This window comes from Ambystoma mexicanum, chromosome 1q (genome assembly GCF_040938575.1).
Source record: "Ambystoma mexicanum isolate Mex_15411 chromosome 1q, UKY_AmexF1_1, whole genome shotgun sequence".
Lineage (NCBI taxonomy): Eukaryota > Metazoa > Chordata > Amphibia > Caudata > Ambystomatidae > Ambystoma > Ambystoma mexicanum.
Genome location: NC_090922.1, coordinates 1,293,230,139 through 1,293,250,001, shown reverse-complemented (window position 1 = coordinate 1,293,250,001; position 19,863 = coordinate 1,293,230,139). Strand labels below are relative to the sequence as shown.

Here is a 19,863-nt window from a genome sequence, read left to right as displayed (position 1 = left end):
TGATGTGCACCAACCCACCAATCAACACATAGCCCACATAAACTCACAACTCCTCCTACCGCCCTGTCTGTCTCACAAAATCCAACAACACACTGCTCCTCCTCCTGCCTCTCACCCCGTCACCTCCCAGCAAAGCCTTCCCACTCATCTCCGCCACACCCAGCGCAGACAACCTTCTTCGGGCATCGAGTTCATGTGTCTGTGTACGTCCTGAACGACGCGAGTCAGGGGCGTGGGTTCGAAGCGTTGTCCGTGCGCAGGGTTGAGCTTTTTATTCAAAGGCTGGTTCATGGCGGGACGCCGTCATGCCCAGGTTGTGCCTCTGTCTCTTTATTCTGTATAAGCGCGCTGGACGCTCTGAGCATTTTAGCAACTATTAGTGGCAGTGCTCAGTGGGTATAATTAATAAATACAAATGCTGTCCGCTGCGAGCAGGGTCACAGGGTCAACCTTAGAGAAGTCCATTCGGTAACAATGGTTTAATTATGAAATTCGGTGACAGTATGGGGAAATTCAAACTCGTGGGTCCCACGAAACATAGACGGACATGTACAACAGATGTGCCACCTTTTGGTTTTGGCGAAATTTGCCAAAACCATTGTTACGAAAGAAGAGCGAGAGATGGAAATGGGACTCTGAATTGAGAATGTCTGGTTGGCATAGCAACCAACAATGCCACGCAATGAAATTGCCAATTCACAAAAAATCGTTTACCAAGCTCCTCTGCCATACTACCCAGTCAGGAGCTCCCAAACAAGATGTGGTCAAAACAGCAGCTTTGTAATAAACAAGTTGGATGCCTGGCTTTCCATTTCCCAGCTGTGCAGTGTTTTCAGTTGGGGCTATGTTGGGCTATTTTTGAGGACAATTGGGCTATTTTTAAACTGCTGGTTACGTCAGATCTGTTTTTTGTCCTCTCTCCATCCCCTATCCCCAACTCTCTCTAACCCCCTCCTCCCCACTCCTGCTCTCTCTAACCCTACCCATCCACCCCCATTATGTGAGCTAGTTGGGTTTTGTTGGGTTATATTGGGCTACTGTAAGGGGGCCGGCCTGTATGCCCCCAAGGTGTGAGGTGCCCTGGGAGGCAGAGCGGCCTGTCATGGCCATTGCGTATGCTGGTTTGCAGGGACGCAGTGATGGATGCATAGACAGGTAGTTGGGAGGCAAATGGCGGCCAGGAAGCCGGCCAACGGTATTTATTATTTATATGCAGGTTGTTAGGCAGAATTGTGCTAATTCCCTCTACCTTAGAGACCCCCAGCAACCTTGCTGGATTTTGAGAGAGTGAGACCCTTTTTTTCCACTCTCTCATGTATTTTGTGATGTTATACACAGTGTTTCTTTTTGGTTATGGAGTCTAACCAACTCCATAGGAATCATCTTTTACAATTGTGTCACACAGTGCAGTGACACAGGTATGTCTTTCAGATTTCCCAAGGTTTAAATACCTTCTCTGGCACCAACTACTGTTTCCCAGAACAGTGGAGTGAAATTGACTTCACTTAGTCCTGTACATTTCTAGACCCAGCACACACTATCTTACAATAGAGTGCTGGAGGGGTTACTTAGTATCCCCTGTGTCATATTACTGATGTAACAGTCAAATGTTACCCTTTCCTCTCAGAATGGCTGGTGGCAGTGGTTTTACAATGAACTACCATGATTTACCCCGACCGCGAACTGTTCACAGCTCCGGTAACGTTAAATCGCGGGAGCCATGTTTTTCAAGATGGCGCCTGAGCCTACTTTGTTAAAACAGGTCCCGGTCTTCTTTTTTTCGCCATTTCTTTGCGGAAAGGTCCTTCTCGAATTTTCTCTGCGCGCCAAACCAGGTTTGGTCTCTTTGTTCATTCACCTTTGGCGGGCTTCAGGAGTGAAACCCGCCTCTGGCTCCAGAGCATCTGGGGCAGGCAGGAAGTGAGGGAGGTGCCCGATACTCCCTGTGCTTAGTCTCCTAGGAGACCCAAATGCACTGTGGTGATTGGCTGGCTGACTGTCCGGGAAGGATAGCCACCCTGCTGGGTGAGTGGCAGCTAGGCTGGAATGAATGGGAGAGAACTGAATAAAATGCAAGTCTCTTGGCTTGGCAGGCAGAGTCGACCACTGGACGAAGGAACCGAAGAAGAGCTTGAAGAGGACGGCTGCTGCAACTCCTGGACCGTTGGTTTGCCCGGTGATGCCCTGCTACAGGTCCGAATCACCAAGTTCGCATCAACAGAGAAGCCCTGCAAAGGATGACTTCTCCCTTTGAGATGGTAGGACCAATCAACTCCCAAGTAAGCCACATGGACACCCATCTCGGAGCTGGTTGCATTTCCTCAGAGTGCTACAGGAAACCGTAGAGTCTGGGAGGGGGACACCAGATTGTGTGTGTTGCTTGTAAGATGGCCTAAAGCTTTTGGAAGATCCTCCGAACTCCCACGAAGCAGGACCGACCAAGCCTGACCCCCCCACAGTTCAGTGCGGGACCTCAGATGTGACGAAAGTCCACCTCGACAGCCAGGAACCACGCTTATTGCCATTTGCTGTACAGCAAGGATCTGAAATGTGAAACAGCCACTGAAAGTAAAGTTTGCCGGTTGCCAGCTTTGACGGTGCCAGTACAGTGCAGGAGTCCCCCGACGTCCTCCCTCTTGTCCCCACAACTGAGACCTCGGAACAGTAAGATCTGCTGAGCTGTACAGGAACAGAAGTCCACAGCTGGATCTTTTTCTTCTTTACTAAGGTACTGTAAAACGGGTCTAAGAGAATGTACCTCTTACTGTGGAAGTGCTTTTAACTTCTGCAAGTCTAGTGGCCTCAGCTTGTGGCCCTACATTTGATTTTTCTTGCTCTCAAAGACTCCTAAGAACTTGTGCAAAGACCTTTCCATTTACTTACCTGAAGTGCTGCATCCTATACAAAGACTTTGGCCCATTGACTTTGGCTTAGCCTATTGAATTGAATGACTCTTCTCAGAGCTATCTGAAAGTATTTGCCCTGCTTATGACTATTTGGATTTCTTGTGTACTAATAACTTTTGCCTTTTACTTACTTTTTAAAGAGTATTCTGTACGCCAACAGTAAGGTATTAAGGTCCCCAGCACCCTTGTTACTGAAGTCACCTGTGGGTGTAGGTTGTGTTTGTGGGACATCCCAAAAGGGCCTTGTCTGATCCAGAAACCCGAGTGTACAGTATTGAAGTATATTTGTGTATTACTATTCTATTGCTCCCTTCTGAAGATGAATACATTATTGTTTATGCAAGAAACCTTGAGTGTAAGAGTTTATTTGAATATATGTAACTGTGAATCTCTGTGTAACTCCACTACAGCTCACATTTCCCCTCTTGAGATAAGCCTGGCTGCTCAACACACTACCAAAACTTTGTAGTACAATCTTATACCAAAGGTTGGGTTGCCTATACCTGTAGTCATAGTTGTTTGTAGTGTTGCAAGAGGGTAGTGCATTCAAACTTTGCCTAACACAGTAGTCCCAGGCCTGCCACACCCAAAAGACTAGACTGCATAGCTCAGTCCCTTGTAACTGAGCAATGTGTGTGCCTCCATGTTGGCTGAACCCCCGCAAGTTAAATAGTCCCAAGTAAATAGTCCCATTCTAATGTTGGTCTTCGTGATGGTTATGAGCCTGGCGCCAAAGGCGCCAAGACTGACTCCAAGAGAGTCTTGGATGAGGTTTTAAGGCCATTTTAGGCATAATCGGCATGTGGCAAACAGTTTAAAACAACAGCGTACATCATGGTTCAGTGGTTCAGTGGTTCACTGGGAGCATTTCATGTGTACTTGGGGCCCTCACTTTATTAATTCACGAGAGGTGGGGTTTCATTACAGATCTCAGGGGCACAGAGCCGCACGCGTACATGCAAGGCCGCACCTGGTGATGCCAGGGGCCTCATCTGCTGCACATTGGCAGTCTACCTGCGGAGTCAGTTCCTGGTAGGTCAGGCTCCTGAGCGGCAGCGTGCCGATTGCGCCACCTCCAGGCCTAGCAGCGCTTGGAGCAGCAATGCGGTATCTATCAGCGTGGGTTTCAGGAAGTAGTCTGTGCCGTGCCACATTCAGGCTTCCCCAGGCAGGCGTCGCAGCAGGCAGCGGGCTTGACTTGGTGAGGTAGAGATAGTAGGGGTAGGGAGAGTGGGTATAGAGAGGGTGGGGGTGGATAGAGTAGGGGTGCATGGGGGTAGAGAGTGGGGTTAGGGTGGGTGTTTGATTTGATTTTTATTTATACCACGCTCCACTAAGAACTTGTGCAAAGACTTTTCCATTTACTTACCTGAAGTGCTGCATCCTATACAAAGACTTTGGCCCATTGACTTTGGCTTAGCCTATTGAATTGAATGACTCTTCTCAGAGCTATCTGAAAGTATTTGCCCTGCTTATGACTATTTGGATTTCTTGTGTACTAATAACGTTTGCCTTTTACTTACTTTTTAAAGAGTATTCTGTACGCCAACAGTAAGGTATTAAGGTCCCCAGCACCCTCGTTACTGAAGTCACCTGTGGGTGTAGATTGTGTTTGTGGGACATCCCAAAAGGGCCTTGTCTGATCCAGAAACTCAGAGTGTACAGTATTGAAGTATATGTGTGTGTTACTATTCTATTGCTCCCTTCTGAAGATGAATACATTATTGTTTATGCAAGAAACCTTGAGTGTAAGAGTTTATTTGAATACCTGTAACTGTGAATCTTTGTGTAACTCCACTACAGCTCACATTTCCCCTCTTGAGATAAGCCTGGCTGCTCAACACACTACCAAAACTGTGCAGTACAAGCTTACACCAAAGGTTGGGTTGCCTATAGCTGTAGTCATAGTTGTTTGTAGTGTTGCAAGAGGGTAGTGCATTCAAACTTTGCCTAACAAAGGTGCACACAGCAGCTGTCCCGGTGGGTGACGTGCTTTGATTACCCAGAACAAACACATGACTGCACGTGCACCTTTGGGGGCAGCGCTGCTTTCACAACTTCCCATGCCAAGGGTACAGACAAATTAAACTGACATCAATATACAGAGGGTTCATTAAAACATTACAATTTACACTTATATACATAATCGTTGGTGGGTGACGGTAGTGCATGCAGCACCCTGGTGGTGTTACGCTCACCTGCTATCCACGGGGACGCCACCCAGCCCTAGTTGGATAATTTGCACTCTCGAACTCTCTCCCGGTCCCTTGGTAATGCCTTTGGTTAAAGATGGTTCTGTAATATAGGATAGCTGGATTCAATACCAGATTCTTTATGTTTTCCCACCTCCCTTGGCCTCAACTCCTTCCTCCCCTTTGGGCCTTCTCCTCACCTTAATATTGTAAAAGGTGGATTCTCTGTCCTGCTCCTCGTGGCAGTGGCACGTAGATTTGGGGGCAAACAGCGACCAAGTTACTTCACTGGTGCAAGCCCCCCTGTGGGAACCCAGGCCTGCTGCGGCTCCGTAGGTTTGCTGCTTTACAGTCTTTACATGCAGTTCTTATGTTCCGTTTAGTTCGAATAATAATGTCTTGCTTCTTTCCTTTTAGGTATGGAAAGGTATTTTGGTGTTGTCATGCAGTTTGAAGATGAGCATAGGCCGGTAGGCGAAAGCGCGGTGTGCGCAATGCTGTTCACTGAGTAATGCGCGATGCGCGGCACTGTTTCGCCTTTTATATTGCTAACCTGTGTCTTTTCCCTCCTTGCAGGTTGCGATGTTCCTCGCCGAGCTCCAGCAATGATACTGACCAGGAGATGACTACCCATATAAGAAATGTTTGGCTTTCTTCATTCGGGAGGAAACGTGAGTAAACGCTTACTAATGCTGTCTTTCTTTCTCCTCTTTCCAGGTTATGGTATTCCAGTATGCATACGGTGCCGGATGATGGAGTTCGTACCTTCAGGTGAGTGGAACTGAAGTCAGCGAAGGATTGAAGTCAGGATACTGTTCCAGGTACGTTTCGTAGCGTTCTTTCTCTCTCTGCAGGTCCTTGGTTTCAGGTAAACTGGCATCAAAGAGCTGGACACAGTGAGTGTTACGCTGCCCACAGCAGAATAACACAAAGCATGTTCTGCTGTCTGGGTGTGGTTTAAATAGTCTTGGGTAAAGTAGTCCAGGTAAAATAGTCCTAGGCCTGCCACACCCAAAGTAGTCCCAGGCCTGCCACACCCAAAAGACTAGACCGCATAGCTCAGTCCCTTGTAACTGAGCAATGTGTGTGCCTCCATGTTGGCTGAACCCCCGCAAGTTAAATAGTCCCAAGTAAATAGTCCCATTCTAATGTTGGTCTTCGTGATGGTTATGAGCCTGGCGCCAAAGGCGCCAAGACTGACTCCAAGAGAGTCTTGGATGAGGTTTTAAGGCCATTTTAGGCATAATCGGCATGTGGCAAACAGTTTATAACAACAGCGTACATCATGGTTCAGTGGTTCACTGGGAGCATTTCATGTGCACTTGGGGCCCTCACTTTATTAATTCACGAGAGGTGGGGTTTCATTACAGATCTCAGGGGCACAGAGCCGCACGCGTGCAGGCAAGGCCGCATCTGGTGATGCCAGGGGCCTCATCTGCTGCACATAGGCAGTCTACCTGCGGAGTCAGTTCCTGGTAGGTCAGGCTCCTGAGCGGCAGCGTGCCGATTGCGCCACCCCCAGGCCTAGCAGCGCTTGGAGCAGCAATGCGGTATCTATCAGCGTGGGTTTCAGGAAGTAGTCCGTGCCGTGCCACATTCAGGCTTCCCCAGGCAGGCGTCGCAGCAGGCAGCGGGCTTGACTTGGTGAGGTAGAGATGGTAGGGAGAGTGGGTATAGAGAGGGTGGGGGTGGATAGAGTAGGGGTGCATGGGGGTAGAGAGTGGGGTTAGGGTGGGTGTTTGATTTGATTTTTATTTATACCACGCTCCACTGATCCTGAGGCTTAAGAGCGCCGACATACAAACAATTACAAAAAAAGAAATTGCCCAGGAACTGAGCACAAAATCTATAATACATAAACAGGTAAAACAGCCTTTAAGGAAGAGATAAAAACAAAATATGTTATACAGCAACATCCATAGGAAATAGACAGGGTCAATTCAAGACAATTCTTAACTTAGTAGAGGAGAAATTTGTTTGCAGGTTTGTGATTCTGATCAAGAACAAAGGTAGGCTACTTAGGCCACATCCAATAACAATACAGTCAGTGTTATCAGTGGAACACCAATTGTTTAGCTGTATTCCCCAAGGGACTTTCAAGTCTTGAGTTCTGACACAATTAGAGCCCACTTTTTGATTGAGCCACGATAGGATTTTATTCTTGAGTGCCTCCCTAGATTCAAATTCCCTAGGCTTGTCAACATTTGTGATGATAATATTTTTAGGATATTTTTGGGATCCACAATTTTAGACATTGTTGATTTTTTTGGTCGAATATCCTTGGTTATTAAGGGCGCAGAGGATGAAGCAGGCTTAACTGAACTCGGGGTATTCCCCACCGGGGCTATACCCCCCGAGTTCCGGACCAGGATGGACTGCCTTAGCCTGCAACCGCCGTTCTTTATAGGAAGGCTCTCTTTATAGGCTCTCTACAGTTCATTTGGCAGCCTTGATGGAGCCCACTCTGAGGGTGGGGGGTTTGAGAGGACTTGTCAGATCCTTTAGGTTCCATTTGTCCAGACTTATGCACGTTTAACGGATATGAGATAAGCATTGTGGGACCAATAGAGGCCACCCAGGCATGAACATCCTCAATGTTAGTACAAGCAGCAAGATCCCACTGCATACATTCTTTAAAAAAGCAGCCAATGTTCTGGTGTCTTGGAGACACCCACCCTGCTCACATTACTTTCCGTGGCCCCTTCACCTGACACATCCCCTGTGTTTTTTGGCAGAGCTGACATAGACTGGGCGCCCAAATGCAAGTAGGCTTTGGATTTATCAAGCTCCTTAACCTCTGTTGATGCCCCAGTTGCATCCCCATGGCCTTCATATTGATCCAACACCTTTATCGGTGAATGGGTGTAGTTGGAGGAAAGGGGACTGGCGTCACTCTTGCATGCTTTATTGCTGAGCAGGAGATTAGTAAGCAGGAGACATTCCTTCTGGAGCTTTTGCCTTCTTATAGCACTAAGTGCTAAAACTTTAGACACTTCTGTGGCGAGTCAGAGGTGGTGATTGTGGAGAGAGTTCCACTTTGTCCAGGGCACCAGACTGATTGGTGGGGGGCACAGAGCCAGCGCCAGAAATACTTTCAGTTGCCAATTCATTAATCAAGACTGCTTTATTGGTTATGCCACGTTCAGCACGTTCTACCCTTAAATAATAATGGTGCTAATTGAATTCAGAACATGGTCAAATGTAGATTCAATCAAATACTATTGTGACTAATTATTGGTTGCACAAAATGTCCGCAAACACAATATAAACTAATTATTTATTGCTCAAGATGTCAGCCAACACGTGTTTCAACTTCTGTCGTTTTCAAGGCTATCTTCATCTGATTCTAAGCACTAACTGGTTATCAAAAAACAAACTCTTTGTGTCATAATCTGTCTCAGTGTTCATATTGAAATGAGAGCATTTGTGTCACTCTATAGGTTCAAGCGAATGCGTCGTGTGCTGCACGGTTTTGTCAAACCCCTTTTCAGGTCCTCTGCCGGCTTTGTGGTCCCTCGCCAATACGAGAGCTGCTTTCCGGTCTGACAGCGTCGTGGACAATCTTTCTGCGGTTGCCAGTTCCCTTGCTGCACTCCTCCGGATCCCGTCAGACTCTGTTGGTTCTCCCACCACTCCGGTACATAAGATTGCAAAGTGGCACATCGGGAGCACCTTTTCCCTTCAGCCGGGTTCACTCCTGCACGTCTGTCTTTGCCTGAGGCTCTGCTTCCTGCTCTGCGTATTCTGCAGCCCGATTTGGCTTCTACTTCCCCTTCTCTTTCTCCCGTCAACAGGTGTTTCTCTGATTTAAATGTCTCTCGGAGTTGATTGGATGGACAACAACTAGACTGCACGTTAATATTGGCACTACTGTTCATCCCCATTGACTCTTTACTCCTCTGCTTCGTCCCAGTGCTTAAATCTTTCTGGGATTTGAACTTCAAAGGATTACCATAGTGTTTTAAGTTCTGTTGTTGCACAATTTTATCTACATAACAATCATCAACATTAGATGTTAAAGGGGTTTTAGAGGAGTTATGTACATGTGAAGGATAAATAAAATTCTGCTCAAGATGTTTAACAGAAGTAGGTTTTAAGACCTCACAATTAAAGGATTCTGAATAATGGCAGCAGGCCATTAGAAACTCTGGGATTAGGGTTTCTTCTTCATAGTCAAGAGAACACTACTAAATCTCCCATGTCGGAGCCATCCCCTCAACCAACAGACATCCCCTCCCAAGTGATCCCCCCTCAGAATACCACCCCAGGGTCAGGATCAGGTAGCGTCTGCCTTTTCCTAGCCACATAGGAAGAGACTTTAGGCTGGGGGTCAGTGGTGCACAGCAGGATTCATCACACATCCCACCCACCCTATCCCCACTCTCCTAACCCCAACAACCCTGCCCCAGCTATCTCTACCCCCACCCACCCTATCTCCACTCTCTCTACCCCCAAACACCTCCCTACCGATGCTCACGCTTCACCACATCCACCCTACTCCCACCCTCTCTACCCCCATCCACCTAACCAACTCCACTCTCTCTAACCCACCCCCAACCCCCACTCTCTCTACCCACACCCTCTACCTCCACACAACCACACAGCCTAGCCCCACTCTCTCTACCAACACCCACGCACCCTACCCCTACCCTTTCTACCCCAACCCATCCTATCCCCACTCTATCTACCCCCACCCACCCTACACTCTCTCTACCCTCGCCCACCCTACCCCCACCCTTTCTATCCACACCCTACCACAACAACGTACCCTAACCGCACTCTCTCTACAAACCAGTCACCTTACCCTCACTCTCTCTACTCACACCCACCAAACCTACCACCACTCTCTCTACCACCCTCTTTTCCCCAGAACCCCACTCTCTATACCCCCATGGCCCCCACTTACCCACCCTATCCCCACTCTCTCTACTCCCACCCGCAATACTCCACTCTTTCTCCCTCACCCACCATACCCCCACTCTTTGTACCCCACCACCACACTTTCTAACCCCACCCAACCCTCACCCACCATACCCCCTCACACACCCTACCCCCAGAGCCTACCTAGCTTTCTCTACACCCACCCTACCCAACTCTCTGCCCCCACCCACCCTACCAACTCTCTCTACCCACACTCACCCTACCAACCCTCTCTAGCCTCACTCACCCTACCCCCACTCTCTCTACCACCCTCGTTCCCCGACTCTCTATACCCCCAGTCACTCACCCTACCCCCACTCGCTTTACCCCAACCAACCCACCCTATCCACACTCTCTCTACTCCAACCCTCCCTACCCCTCTCTCTCTGATCGTGCCTACCATACCCTCACTCTTTGTATTCCACCACCCATCCACCCTGCCCCCACTCTTTCTACCCCCACCCACCCAAACCTTACTCTCTCTACCCCATCCGTCCAGCCTACCAACTCTCTACCCGCACCCACCCTATCAACTCACTCTACCCCTACCCACGCGACCCACTCTCTACATCCACCAACCCACCCATCCCCTCTCTCTACCGCCACCCATCCTACCTCCTCTCTTTAGCCCACCACCCTAAACCCTTTATTCCCCTGCCCACCTGACTCATCCTATCTCCCATATTCCCCCACACACCCATCTTACCCCTTCGCTCTATCCCTTCTCATCCTTCGACTCACACACGCGTCTCTTGCTCATAGTTCCTTTTGCCCATCATCGATGACATGCTTCATCAATGGCTTCTTCTTCTGCTCTATTCCGCTTCACATTCTATTGCACACCTGCACCCCTTATTGCATGCCCAATTGAAGGTTTCCACTCTCCTCCTTGCAGCCTGGTTCCTATAAATGCAAAATGCAAAGAACAGCAGAAAACGCCAAAACTATTGGCATTGCTGTGTGGAATTCGACCATCCGCACGGGGAGGATGCGCTCGCCTGGGCCTTTTTTGATTTTTTGATAATGAAAATTAATGATGGGAGCTCAACCTCCGAAAATGTGAGAGGCCATTCTGCACATATTTTCTCTGCTCACCGCATGCAACGAATAGTCACGTGTACTCCGGGAGGACACAGCATACAGGCGCTGTCTTCCCCTGTCATGTTCAGCTGGAATGTGACAGCCACGGGTACATGAAAGCATTGCAAGAAGGGGGAATGCGCTCCTTTCACCGGCCATGGGCAGCCTAGTTAAAATATCAAAGGCTCCATGGATCTGCTTTCCAATTGTTTAGTTCGGATGGTGGCAATGCATACTAATGAGAGATAATTGAGGCAAGCCTGGAAGGGGCTTGGTTGTCGGACAGACAACAGGAAAGTGGGCTAACAGCCCTTTGGTATGCAATGTGTCAACTTGAAGCTAGTTCCCACCCCTCTGTACGAAAGACAGTGAATAGCATGTCTAAGACCATCAGTTACCGTAGGTACGCCTGCAGAGCGGACCCCTTTCAGAGGGGAGAAGTATGTGAATTGAGGGAGACAGGAAGTCTGCTCTCGGCACAAACTTCAAGGGAGACCTGCGCTTTAATCAATAGTCACAGAGGGCTCAGTTAACCAGAGAGACACTTTGATCTCCAACAGACAGGAAGATGGGTGGGACTTAGGTATTGTTGTCACCCCTTGCCTTACCTGTTGCAGAGTACTCTGGTCCTAACCTCATGCATAACAGAAGATTGTTGGTGGGACCCAGGATTGGTTTATTAAGGTGGGCTTAGCATGCACCAATCACTGGGGCCCATTTGGCTTTAAAAGAGGACTGAACCCCTCACTTAGTAGATCATCCGACGACTTTGAAAGGAGTAAGAAGGACTCATTTGGACCTGGGCTGAAAGCACAGTCTACCTTACATCTTCTGCCAGTGAATGAAGGCCAGTAGGCCCAAGAGAGAAGTAAGATCCCTCCCCTAAACATCTCCCAGGGAACAGAGGGAGATACCGGACTCAGAGGACCCGTCCAGCAGCTCCAGAACCAGTACCAGGCCAGCACACAGTGTGCCCTGCTAGGTTCTGCCAGCAGGCTTCCTAGGTGGAAAGTGCCTGAGAGTATCTGGACAAAGGACAAGGTTGTTGCCTGCAAACACTCTCCTAAGTTTTGGGGCGTCTGCCTTGAAAGGATGACACAAGCCCTGTGAAGTAGCTGGGATGAGTGCCCCTACAAGCATCAACCAGCGTCCATTTTATAAGGACATTTACGAGCCAGTCGAGTCCTCGAACTACAACCGGCTGCACCGCTGACTGTAGTCAGGCCGCAGTCACCAGAGCCGTCCGAGATGCCTCGACCAGCATTCCCGAGCCGCCAATGAAGCATTCCCGTGCCGCCAACGAGCACAGAGACCACAATTCTTGACCCTGAGCCGCCGTGTAAGTCACCCTGCAGTCATCCGTCCAGCCTCGCTTGCCGAACTGCCTGTCGCCTGATACCCGCAGCTTTCTCCCATCTCAAACTCTGTCTTAGGAGCTGCCAAGCGCCCTGGAACCGCCTTGAAGCTGTCGAGCATCAAGAACTTCTTAAGCACCAGGTACATTATGGTTCTGCCACCCTGGTCCTTCTCCAAATGCCCCTAGAGAAAGCTACGACCCTTTGCCCCTTGGTGCTGAAACCAAATAACCTTAAATAGTAAGACTGATTACATTACCAACTACCCTCCTGTCAGTATCCAGAGTGCATCCCTTTCCTTCGTGAAATGTCTGTCCTCTGTGTTCCTTTACAGGGTAGGTTGTATGTTGTAGTGTGCTAGAACGGTTTGTTGTAGTAATTATAAAGTAGATATTTGTATCCAACCTTGACTGGACAGTCCCTTTTATCATTGAGTAATAATTGTATTTTCGCTGTGTTGAAACGAACCAACGACCCACGACCTTGCAAAGATAAGCCTGCCGTTTCATCCACGTTACCTAAATATTATAAGGAGGTTCATAATTGACTTATGTTCCAATCTGTGCGGATCCCTTCTGGTGTACTAGAGGTGTGGGGCTGATTGATGGTTTAGAACCCGTAATCGTCCCTGGACCACTGGTGCCCCGGAAGTTGATTCGTCAATATTGCCAATGCTTGTTTTACCCTGAGGTCGTTCATTGCTAGCAAGCACCTATTTGTGTCCTAGTGAGGCAGTGTGTTTGATGAGCAGATGGCTAGGTAGGCACTGAGCAATGGTGTTGAGAGTGGATTTGCTGCCTGCCATGCCATAAGCGTGCACCAATCTATAAACGTTTTATGTGCAGTGGCCTCGTTTCTCTGTATGCGGTCATTTGAGATTTGCTTTCCCATTATAAATACAAACCTACAAGTACCAGAACGCAAATGGACATCAACGTGAAAGCTAACGGACAGTCGAATACTGCATCAACTGATTAATTCAGGAAAGAAGTTTGAAAAGACAGCAACACGAAATGTCTATTGCAGCGGTTCCAGAGATGGCCACAGGACAGTAGAAGGAATCTGTGTCCTCAAAAAGTTCAAAAGTTACAAAAAAAAGTATTCTTACTATTACGACGTTTCCCTGCAAGTTGGGAGTCAGCCCCATGCCCCCCCAACATGCCAAGATGGGACACTGTTTTCAAAGTTTGCTCACTAGCAAGTCATGCATTCACATACCTAACACACGGCCTCTTGTCCCAGCATGTTAGCCTCTCCCCTTGACTGTCACTTTTTCTTGTGTCATTTTGCTCAGGACCCACGATCCACACGTACTAATCTTGTCTTGTAAAGACAAGATTGTTTCATTTGAAGGCAAGTCAGTGCTTATATATAATACATAATTTGGCTCGCACCCGTTGTCAGAAATGTATTGTTTTCCAGCTGCCACTATAAAACCAAGAATAGTCATCTATCTGAACAACTCAAAAACATTCGAATTTAATAGCAAAAAGGGAAGCCCGTCTACTCTACGGTTTCCATAAACCCCAGGGTTTTAACACAAATGGGATCAGCACAATGCATAATCGGGTTACTTGGTGCAGTAAAGAGGTCTGCAACCTTTGGCATGCAATGTATTTTGGACTACAACTCTCAGCATCCTAGCCACCATAGATAAAGATGGGGGATCATGGGAGTCATAGTACAAAACATTTACTGAGTTGCAGTAATGAATTTCAGTGTTGGACATTGATACAGGGTGGTTATGACAGTGTCAGTTTGGGTTACTAAACGGAAAATAGGGTCGTAGGCATGAAAAGTTTGAGAAACCCTAAGTGAGGGAGTCTAACCGAGGTATGTGTTGTCCTTTCAAGTTTGGGGTCTTTAGTAAAGGAACTCCCTCTCATTGGGCATTAGACACTCGGGAAAAGTCTCCAAATCGAAAAAGTCTCAGCTTTCCAGACTCTAAGCCTTTACGAGAGCCCAGAAGTAATGCTTCCGCGCCAAGAGACAGCGCACTTCTGGATGTGCATTATATAAGAGACCAACAACACTGAATCACACAGGTCTGATTTGTTAAAGAAAAGTTAGTTGCCGAAGTAGGAATGACCCTCACCTGGGCAAGCTGTTGACAGCTGCGGCCAAAGCTAAGGCAGAGGAACGCTACAGTCCAGGTAGCGATGGGGAGGTGGTGCACTTGATTGTAAGAATGTCCACAGCCACTCCAGTGCTGGCGCAGGTCTCTGCCTTGTTTTTGTGTGCATACCTATTGGAGTGTAGTTATGTACAATACAATTCTCTGTACTATTTCTATTTCATTTCATAAAGGGCTCGTTCGCCACAATGGGTTTCTTGGCGCTGACCTGTAGGAGCAGATATCTTAGAGAAATATAAAGTTATAAAGGCAATAAATGTGCGCCAGATCTTGAGTCTATGCCGAAAAACAAAAAAAGATGGAGAAATACGTATAGAACAGGGAGATGTTTCGAGGGGGGACTAGGGAAGAAAAGGATTGCCCCTGCAATAGAGAAAGAACCTGAAGAACCTGGCTGGCGGACTGAAGGCGAGTAGTACTTGACTTTAGGCAGGAGAACCCCATCACACTGGTAAGACTGTGAACGAGCTCTAACCATCAGCTTAACAGGAGCCAGTGTAGTTTGGCAAGCAAAGATCTGAGATGGGGAGTTGTGCGCCAAATGGCATTGTCCAAAAACTAGCCGGCAGCTGAATTTTAGGGAACCCGAAGATGGCAGAGATTTACAGTAGACCCAATTAAAAGGAGTTTGCATTATCAAGGCCTAGTTGAATCAAAGCAGAGACAGTAGAAATGCAGGCAGATTTGGCCCAAAAGATGGGGGTGAAATGGAGAGTTCTGAGTGCCTCTGTTATTTGTAGGAAAGGGAAACGACGCACTTGGAAATAAGGGCGTTTGCTCAAAATCGTACAATTTGGTGAATTTGGTAAAGCCTCCAATTTATTGATTTCACCGCAGACAATTCAGCCACTAGACTCCTGCGTCACTTCCACGGCATCAAGTCCTCCAGTGGACCAATTCACTGCCAACTTCTGAAAGACCTCTAGCCCCGTCTTCTTTTCTTGATGTTTCTTGGAACGCTTTCCATCAGATATGACGATGTGATCTATCCCAAGATATCCTCCATCCATCGAATACATCCACAGGCTCAAGGCCTGGCTCAAATTGTTCCAGTCCTAGATGTCCAGTGCTTACCTAAAGCGCAACCCCTCCAAGACGTAATTCCTACTGCTGACCAAAAACACCAAACACCGTGACATCCAGAGCAGGATCACTGCTATGAACCTTAAGGAATTCTCACCCCAGCTGGCCCCTTGTGCCAAGTCCCTTGGTTTCAACATCGACAGGCACCTCAGCCTCAAACAGCACATAGCAAGGAAGACAAAAACAGCCTGGGACCAACTTTCTCTCCTGTGGAAAATCAAGCCTGTTATCTAAGAAAACAACTTCAAATCCGCTGTCCAAGCCTTGGTCCTCTCCCACCTGGATGGTGGCAATGCCCTTTTGGAAGGCCTTCCGGCGACTACCCAGGCACCGCTGAAATGTGTCCTGCTTTCTGCAGCAACACTGATTAAAGGACTCTGCAAATTCAACCACATCATCCCGACCCTCATCGAACTGCACTGGCTCCCACTGCAAGCCTGTATCATCTTCAAATGATGTTACATCATATACAGGGCTGTCATCCAGAAGGCCCCAAGCTACCTCAGTGACAAACTCAGCATCTCCAGAGGCCTGCGATCGACCAGAAGTAAGAAAATGTGCAGACTTGAATTACGACAGTGCAGGAAAGAAAGTACCACAAGACAGACCTTCTCTTTCTACGCTCAAAGACTCTGGAACCTCCTCCCCGTCAACATCAGACTCGTACCATCACGTCTACAGTTCAGGAAAGAGCTCAAGACCTTCCTCGTCAAGGAATGGCTCTGCCTTAAGACCCAGGTCCACATACCCTACATTGCCCACCCCACCTGAGACCTGGTAATCTGCTGCCCACTTTCTTCCGCCATGCTGTCAATTGCCAACTCTCCCCTGTTACCTCCCTGATCCTTTCTTCTCTGCTTCCCTCACTGTGTTCTTCCCCCTATGATTGTAAAGTGCTCTGTTGCTTCCCGAAGCTAGGTCGGTGCTCAATAAATACCCTGATAATAATAATAATAATAATAATAATAGCAGTAATAATGTGACTCCCCATGCGGATACATCTTTAAATACAGCCTTCTTTGTGTCCCTAGATATATTTTCAGAGATTCACTTCAGCATTGACAAGTGGAAAGAGCATAGAACAGAAACGTTGTACACCTTGTTTCCCATAGATTTGTCTTATGTAATGGTGATATACACTTTGGCCAGACATAATACAGAAGCCCTGATGGATGCCTTTTGCTGTGACTGTTAAGACCCTCCTCTTAATGAGGAGCCTCACTCCCAAAGCTCGTTTCGTTATTTACCATAAATGTAACCAAGAACCTACGCATAGAGTTGTTTGTGTCCATCTGCACTAGGTGCGTTGTTTATGTCTGGTCCGGGCTATGCTCCTCTGATGCGTCAGAACGGGGGCGAAAAACATGTCAGGAGTAGCTCCAATTTCCTTTATGGTTGTGAGGATATTTTGCAAATCGTAATGCTGCAATACGTTGCCTGAAACCGTAATTGCCTAAAATATTATCTGGCAAAATGTGTGTTACTTCACTGTGGCCAAAAAAGTAAACATCTTTAACAGAACATACCATCTATAGACCTGGGTCAGAAAACAGAGTGTCTCTGGTAGATCAATATTATTTAGCTTGGAACGTTTCCACCTGAAATTGGATTGCTCAAGAGCTCCTGTTTCCGCTTTGCACAATCAAACAGGGTCAGGCTCGCTGTGTGGGGGGAAATCGCGTGGGTAATGCCTGGTTTCCTGAACTCAAAGTGCAAGGACAATGTAATCAGACCTTGATGAGTGGGGGATATTATGTGCAGCAAAAGCGAGGGTAGCGACTCCCAATCCAAACATTGGCAAAGCCTGTACATGTTGGCATTTATATGTGCAGTGCATTCTCAAATTCCTCAGTAGGCTACATTCCACGATAGTAAAAGGGCAACATACAGTGTGTACCATTACAAGTGATAGCAATCATTAAAGTACTTAAACAACGGGACACAAGTCAAATAAAAAAGTAGCAACAAAAACAACACTGTTCTGTGGAGCCTTGGGCATATGGGACTCTTCCCATTAAAGCGGCAGCAGAGGTAATCAATGGAAAGTAAGGCACAGGCATAAGGTGATAGATAACCTTTCAGGAATAACAATGCCAGACATATTCAACAAGAGGGACTAATTTATTTAAATGTATATAGCGCGCAAACAGCCCTTGGGCATTGAGGCGCTGTTACATGTGATGCGCTTAGCTACATGACCTAATGACCATCAGTAAGGCTAATGCGAGTTCATATACATCTGCCATATATCACTTTCCATACCAACGGCATTTGCTCCAGCAAGGACGAATCTAAAAAGAACAATTACTCTGGCCAGCCATCTGCTCCACATCTTATACTTTCAAAATAAGCAGGATTCCAGCAGCACCGAGTCAGCCTTTCATCACCCTGAGGTTGAGTAACAGTTACACATGGGTGATACAAACTTCCAAAACCAAACAGGACTATGATGAGCTTTGGTTAAAGTGAATATATAAATGACAACATTTTTTTTAAAGTGTTGGTACTATTTTATGACTTTGAAAGAACCACAAGTTAATTGAGTGCCTAATTTGCTAATTCTATGTTGCACTGACAAGTGTTGGCATTGGTCAGCATTCAACAATTGATGGTGGCTCTGGTGGCTAGGTGACAAATAGGGCCTGTCTTGGACGAAATCAAATATCTGAAACCAGCTCACGCGTGGACAATAGTCTCTATTGGACCGATGACACACCACGAACCATATGTTTTCACACAAAAAAATAGATTTCTTGGTCTGTGAATATACTGCACGGAATTTTGGGGGCGATAGTTGGCAATGGGTGATTTTGTGCAATATCAATGTGTATGTCCTCGGCTAGAATGTTGGTCAAAATTGCCTTAGTGAAGTTCTTGGATATGGTTCTATCAAACAATCAATCAAAATGATCTTCAAAAGTCGATTACTAGTGACTTTCTGTCTACCTGTTGCATGATGAAAGCAGTCTCTTGTCTGTTGCCAAAATGAGCACTTATTTTGTGTCTTCAATCTTAATTGTGATTAGTTGTCTGCTTGCACAATGAATTAGGCAATTTTTTGTCTTTTTTAACAATATTTGTGATAGTCGTAAGTGATACCAAATGTACTTGTAAATAGGATTTTGTAAGATAAAGTATTTGAAAGGATGATTCTGTCAGCCAACCACATAACAAAAAAAGAACATTTTTGTATGTCTTTTTGGGGGAGCTACACCACCCTAAACGTGTAGATTGCTATGTAATTGGGGACACTCCCTGTAGTTCAGGGGCACTTGGACTGCACCTGGCAATGGTGAGAGTAAGGTGAGAGAGTAAGGAAGAGTGAAGTTACTCGCCTTGTTCGACCAGAAGAAGGCGCTGGGGTCCGCCTCTTTGCCGGCCTCGACCGGGCTCTCCTCGTCCATGGTGAGGGCCAGGACCATCTCGTAATCGTCGTCGCCCTCCTCGGCCGCCGCCACCTGGACCAGGGCAGGGGAATGGGCGAGCAGCTGGGCGCAGAGAGCCAGGAGCAGCGGCCGCACTTCCATGGTCACTGGGGTCCGGTGTGGGCGCGGGGGCCTGCGGTCAGTCTGCAGGGTGTCCAGGGGCCGCCTCAGGTGTAGAGACCAGCAATTAGGGCGTAGGAAAGGGGGCGAGTAATGAGGGGGCGTGAGGTACAGCAGCGCTGCAGTCGCGGGTAGAAGAGATGCGCTGCGTGCGAAGGAGGAGAGGCCCTGCGCACTTACAACTTTTCCCACATGCACGTGTTTTAATAAACATTTGGGCGTGGGCGGGTGACGCCTGCCGGAGATCACGCCACACTAGTGCCATCGGAAGACACTGCCTCATTATGGCTAAACCGGGGTTTCCTGGCCCTCTGGAGATCAGGTTTCTCCCCCTCTTCCTCCCCGGCGGCGTCGAGTTACACCGTGAAGGGAAACACCTCGCCGCCGCTCGGCGCAACGCGGGCGGGCGGGCGAGCCCGCGCGGGAAACCAGCGCCTGAGCAAGCGGTCGCCTGTCAGAAAAGAACCCAACGCAAAAGAGCCTTTTCCCAGAAACCATATCACATGTGTTTTCTCTTTGTCTAACTGTTCAGTCTGTCAAGCTCCAGGATTGTGTCAAACTCCAGGATTGTTTGCCACCTTGCCCAATTCTCTTCAGGTCTAGCAGTTGAAGACCAACGGTTACTCTCTCTATACACACAGACCCATT

The 19,863-nt window shown here is 47.7% G+C and overlaps 1 protein-coding gene across 1 annotated transcript in view; it reads right to left on the bottom strand.

The window, feature by feature from the left end:
• The window catches only part of PCSK9 (proprotein convertase subtilisin/kexin type 9), a 269,930-nt gene extending 250,511 nt beyond the window's left edge, over window positions 1-19,419 (bottom strand). The window contains exon 1 of the mRNA XM_069642116.1: window positions 19,006-19,419. Coding sequence (XP_069498217.1) covers window positions 19,006-19,197 — 192 coding nt within the window. The 5' untranslated portion in view covers window positions 19,198-19,419. The remainder of the gene's footprint in view (window positions 1-19,005) is intronic.
• Between the last annotated feature and the right edge of the window lie 444 nt (window positions 19,420-19,863).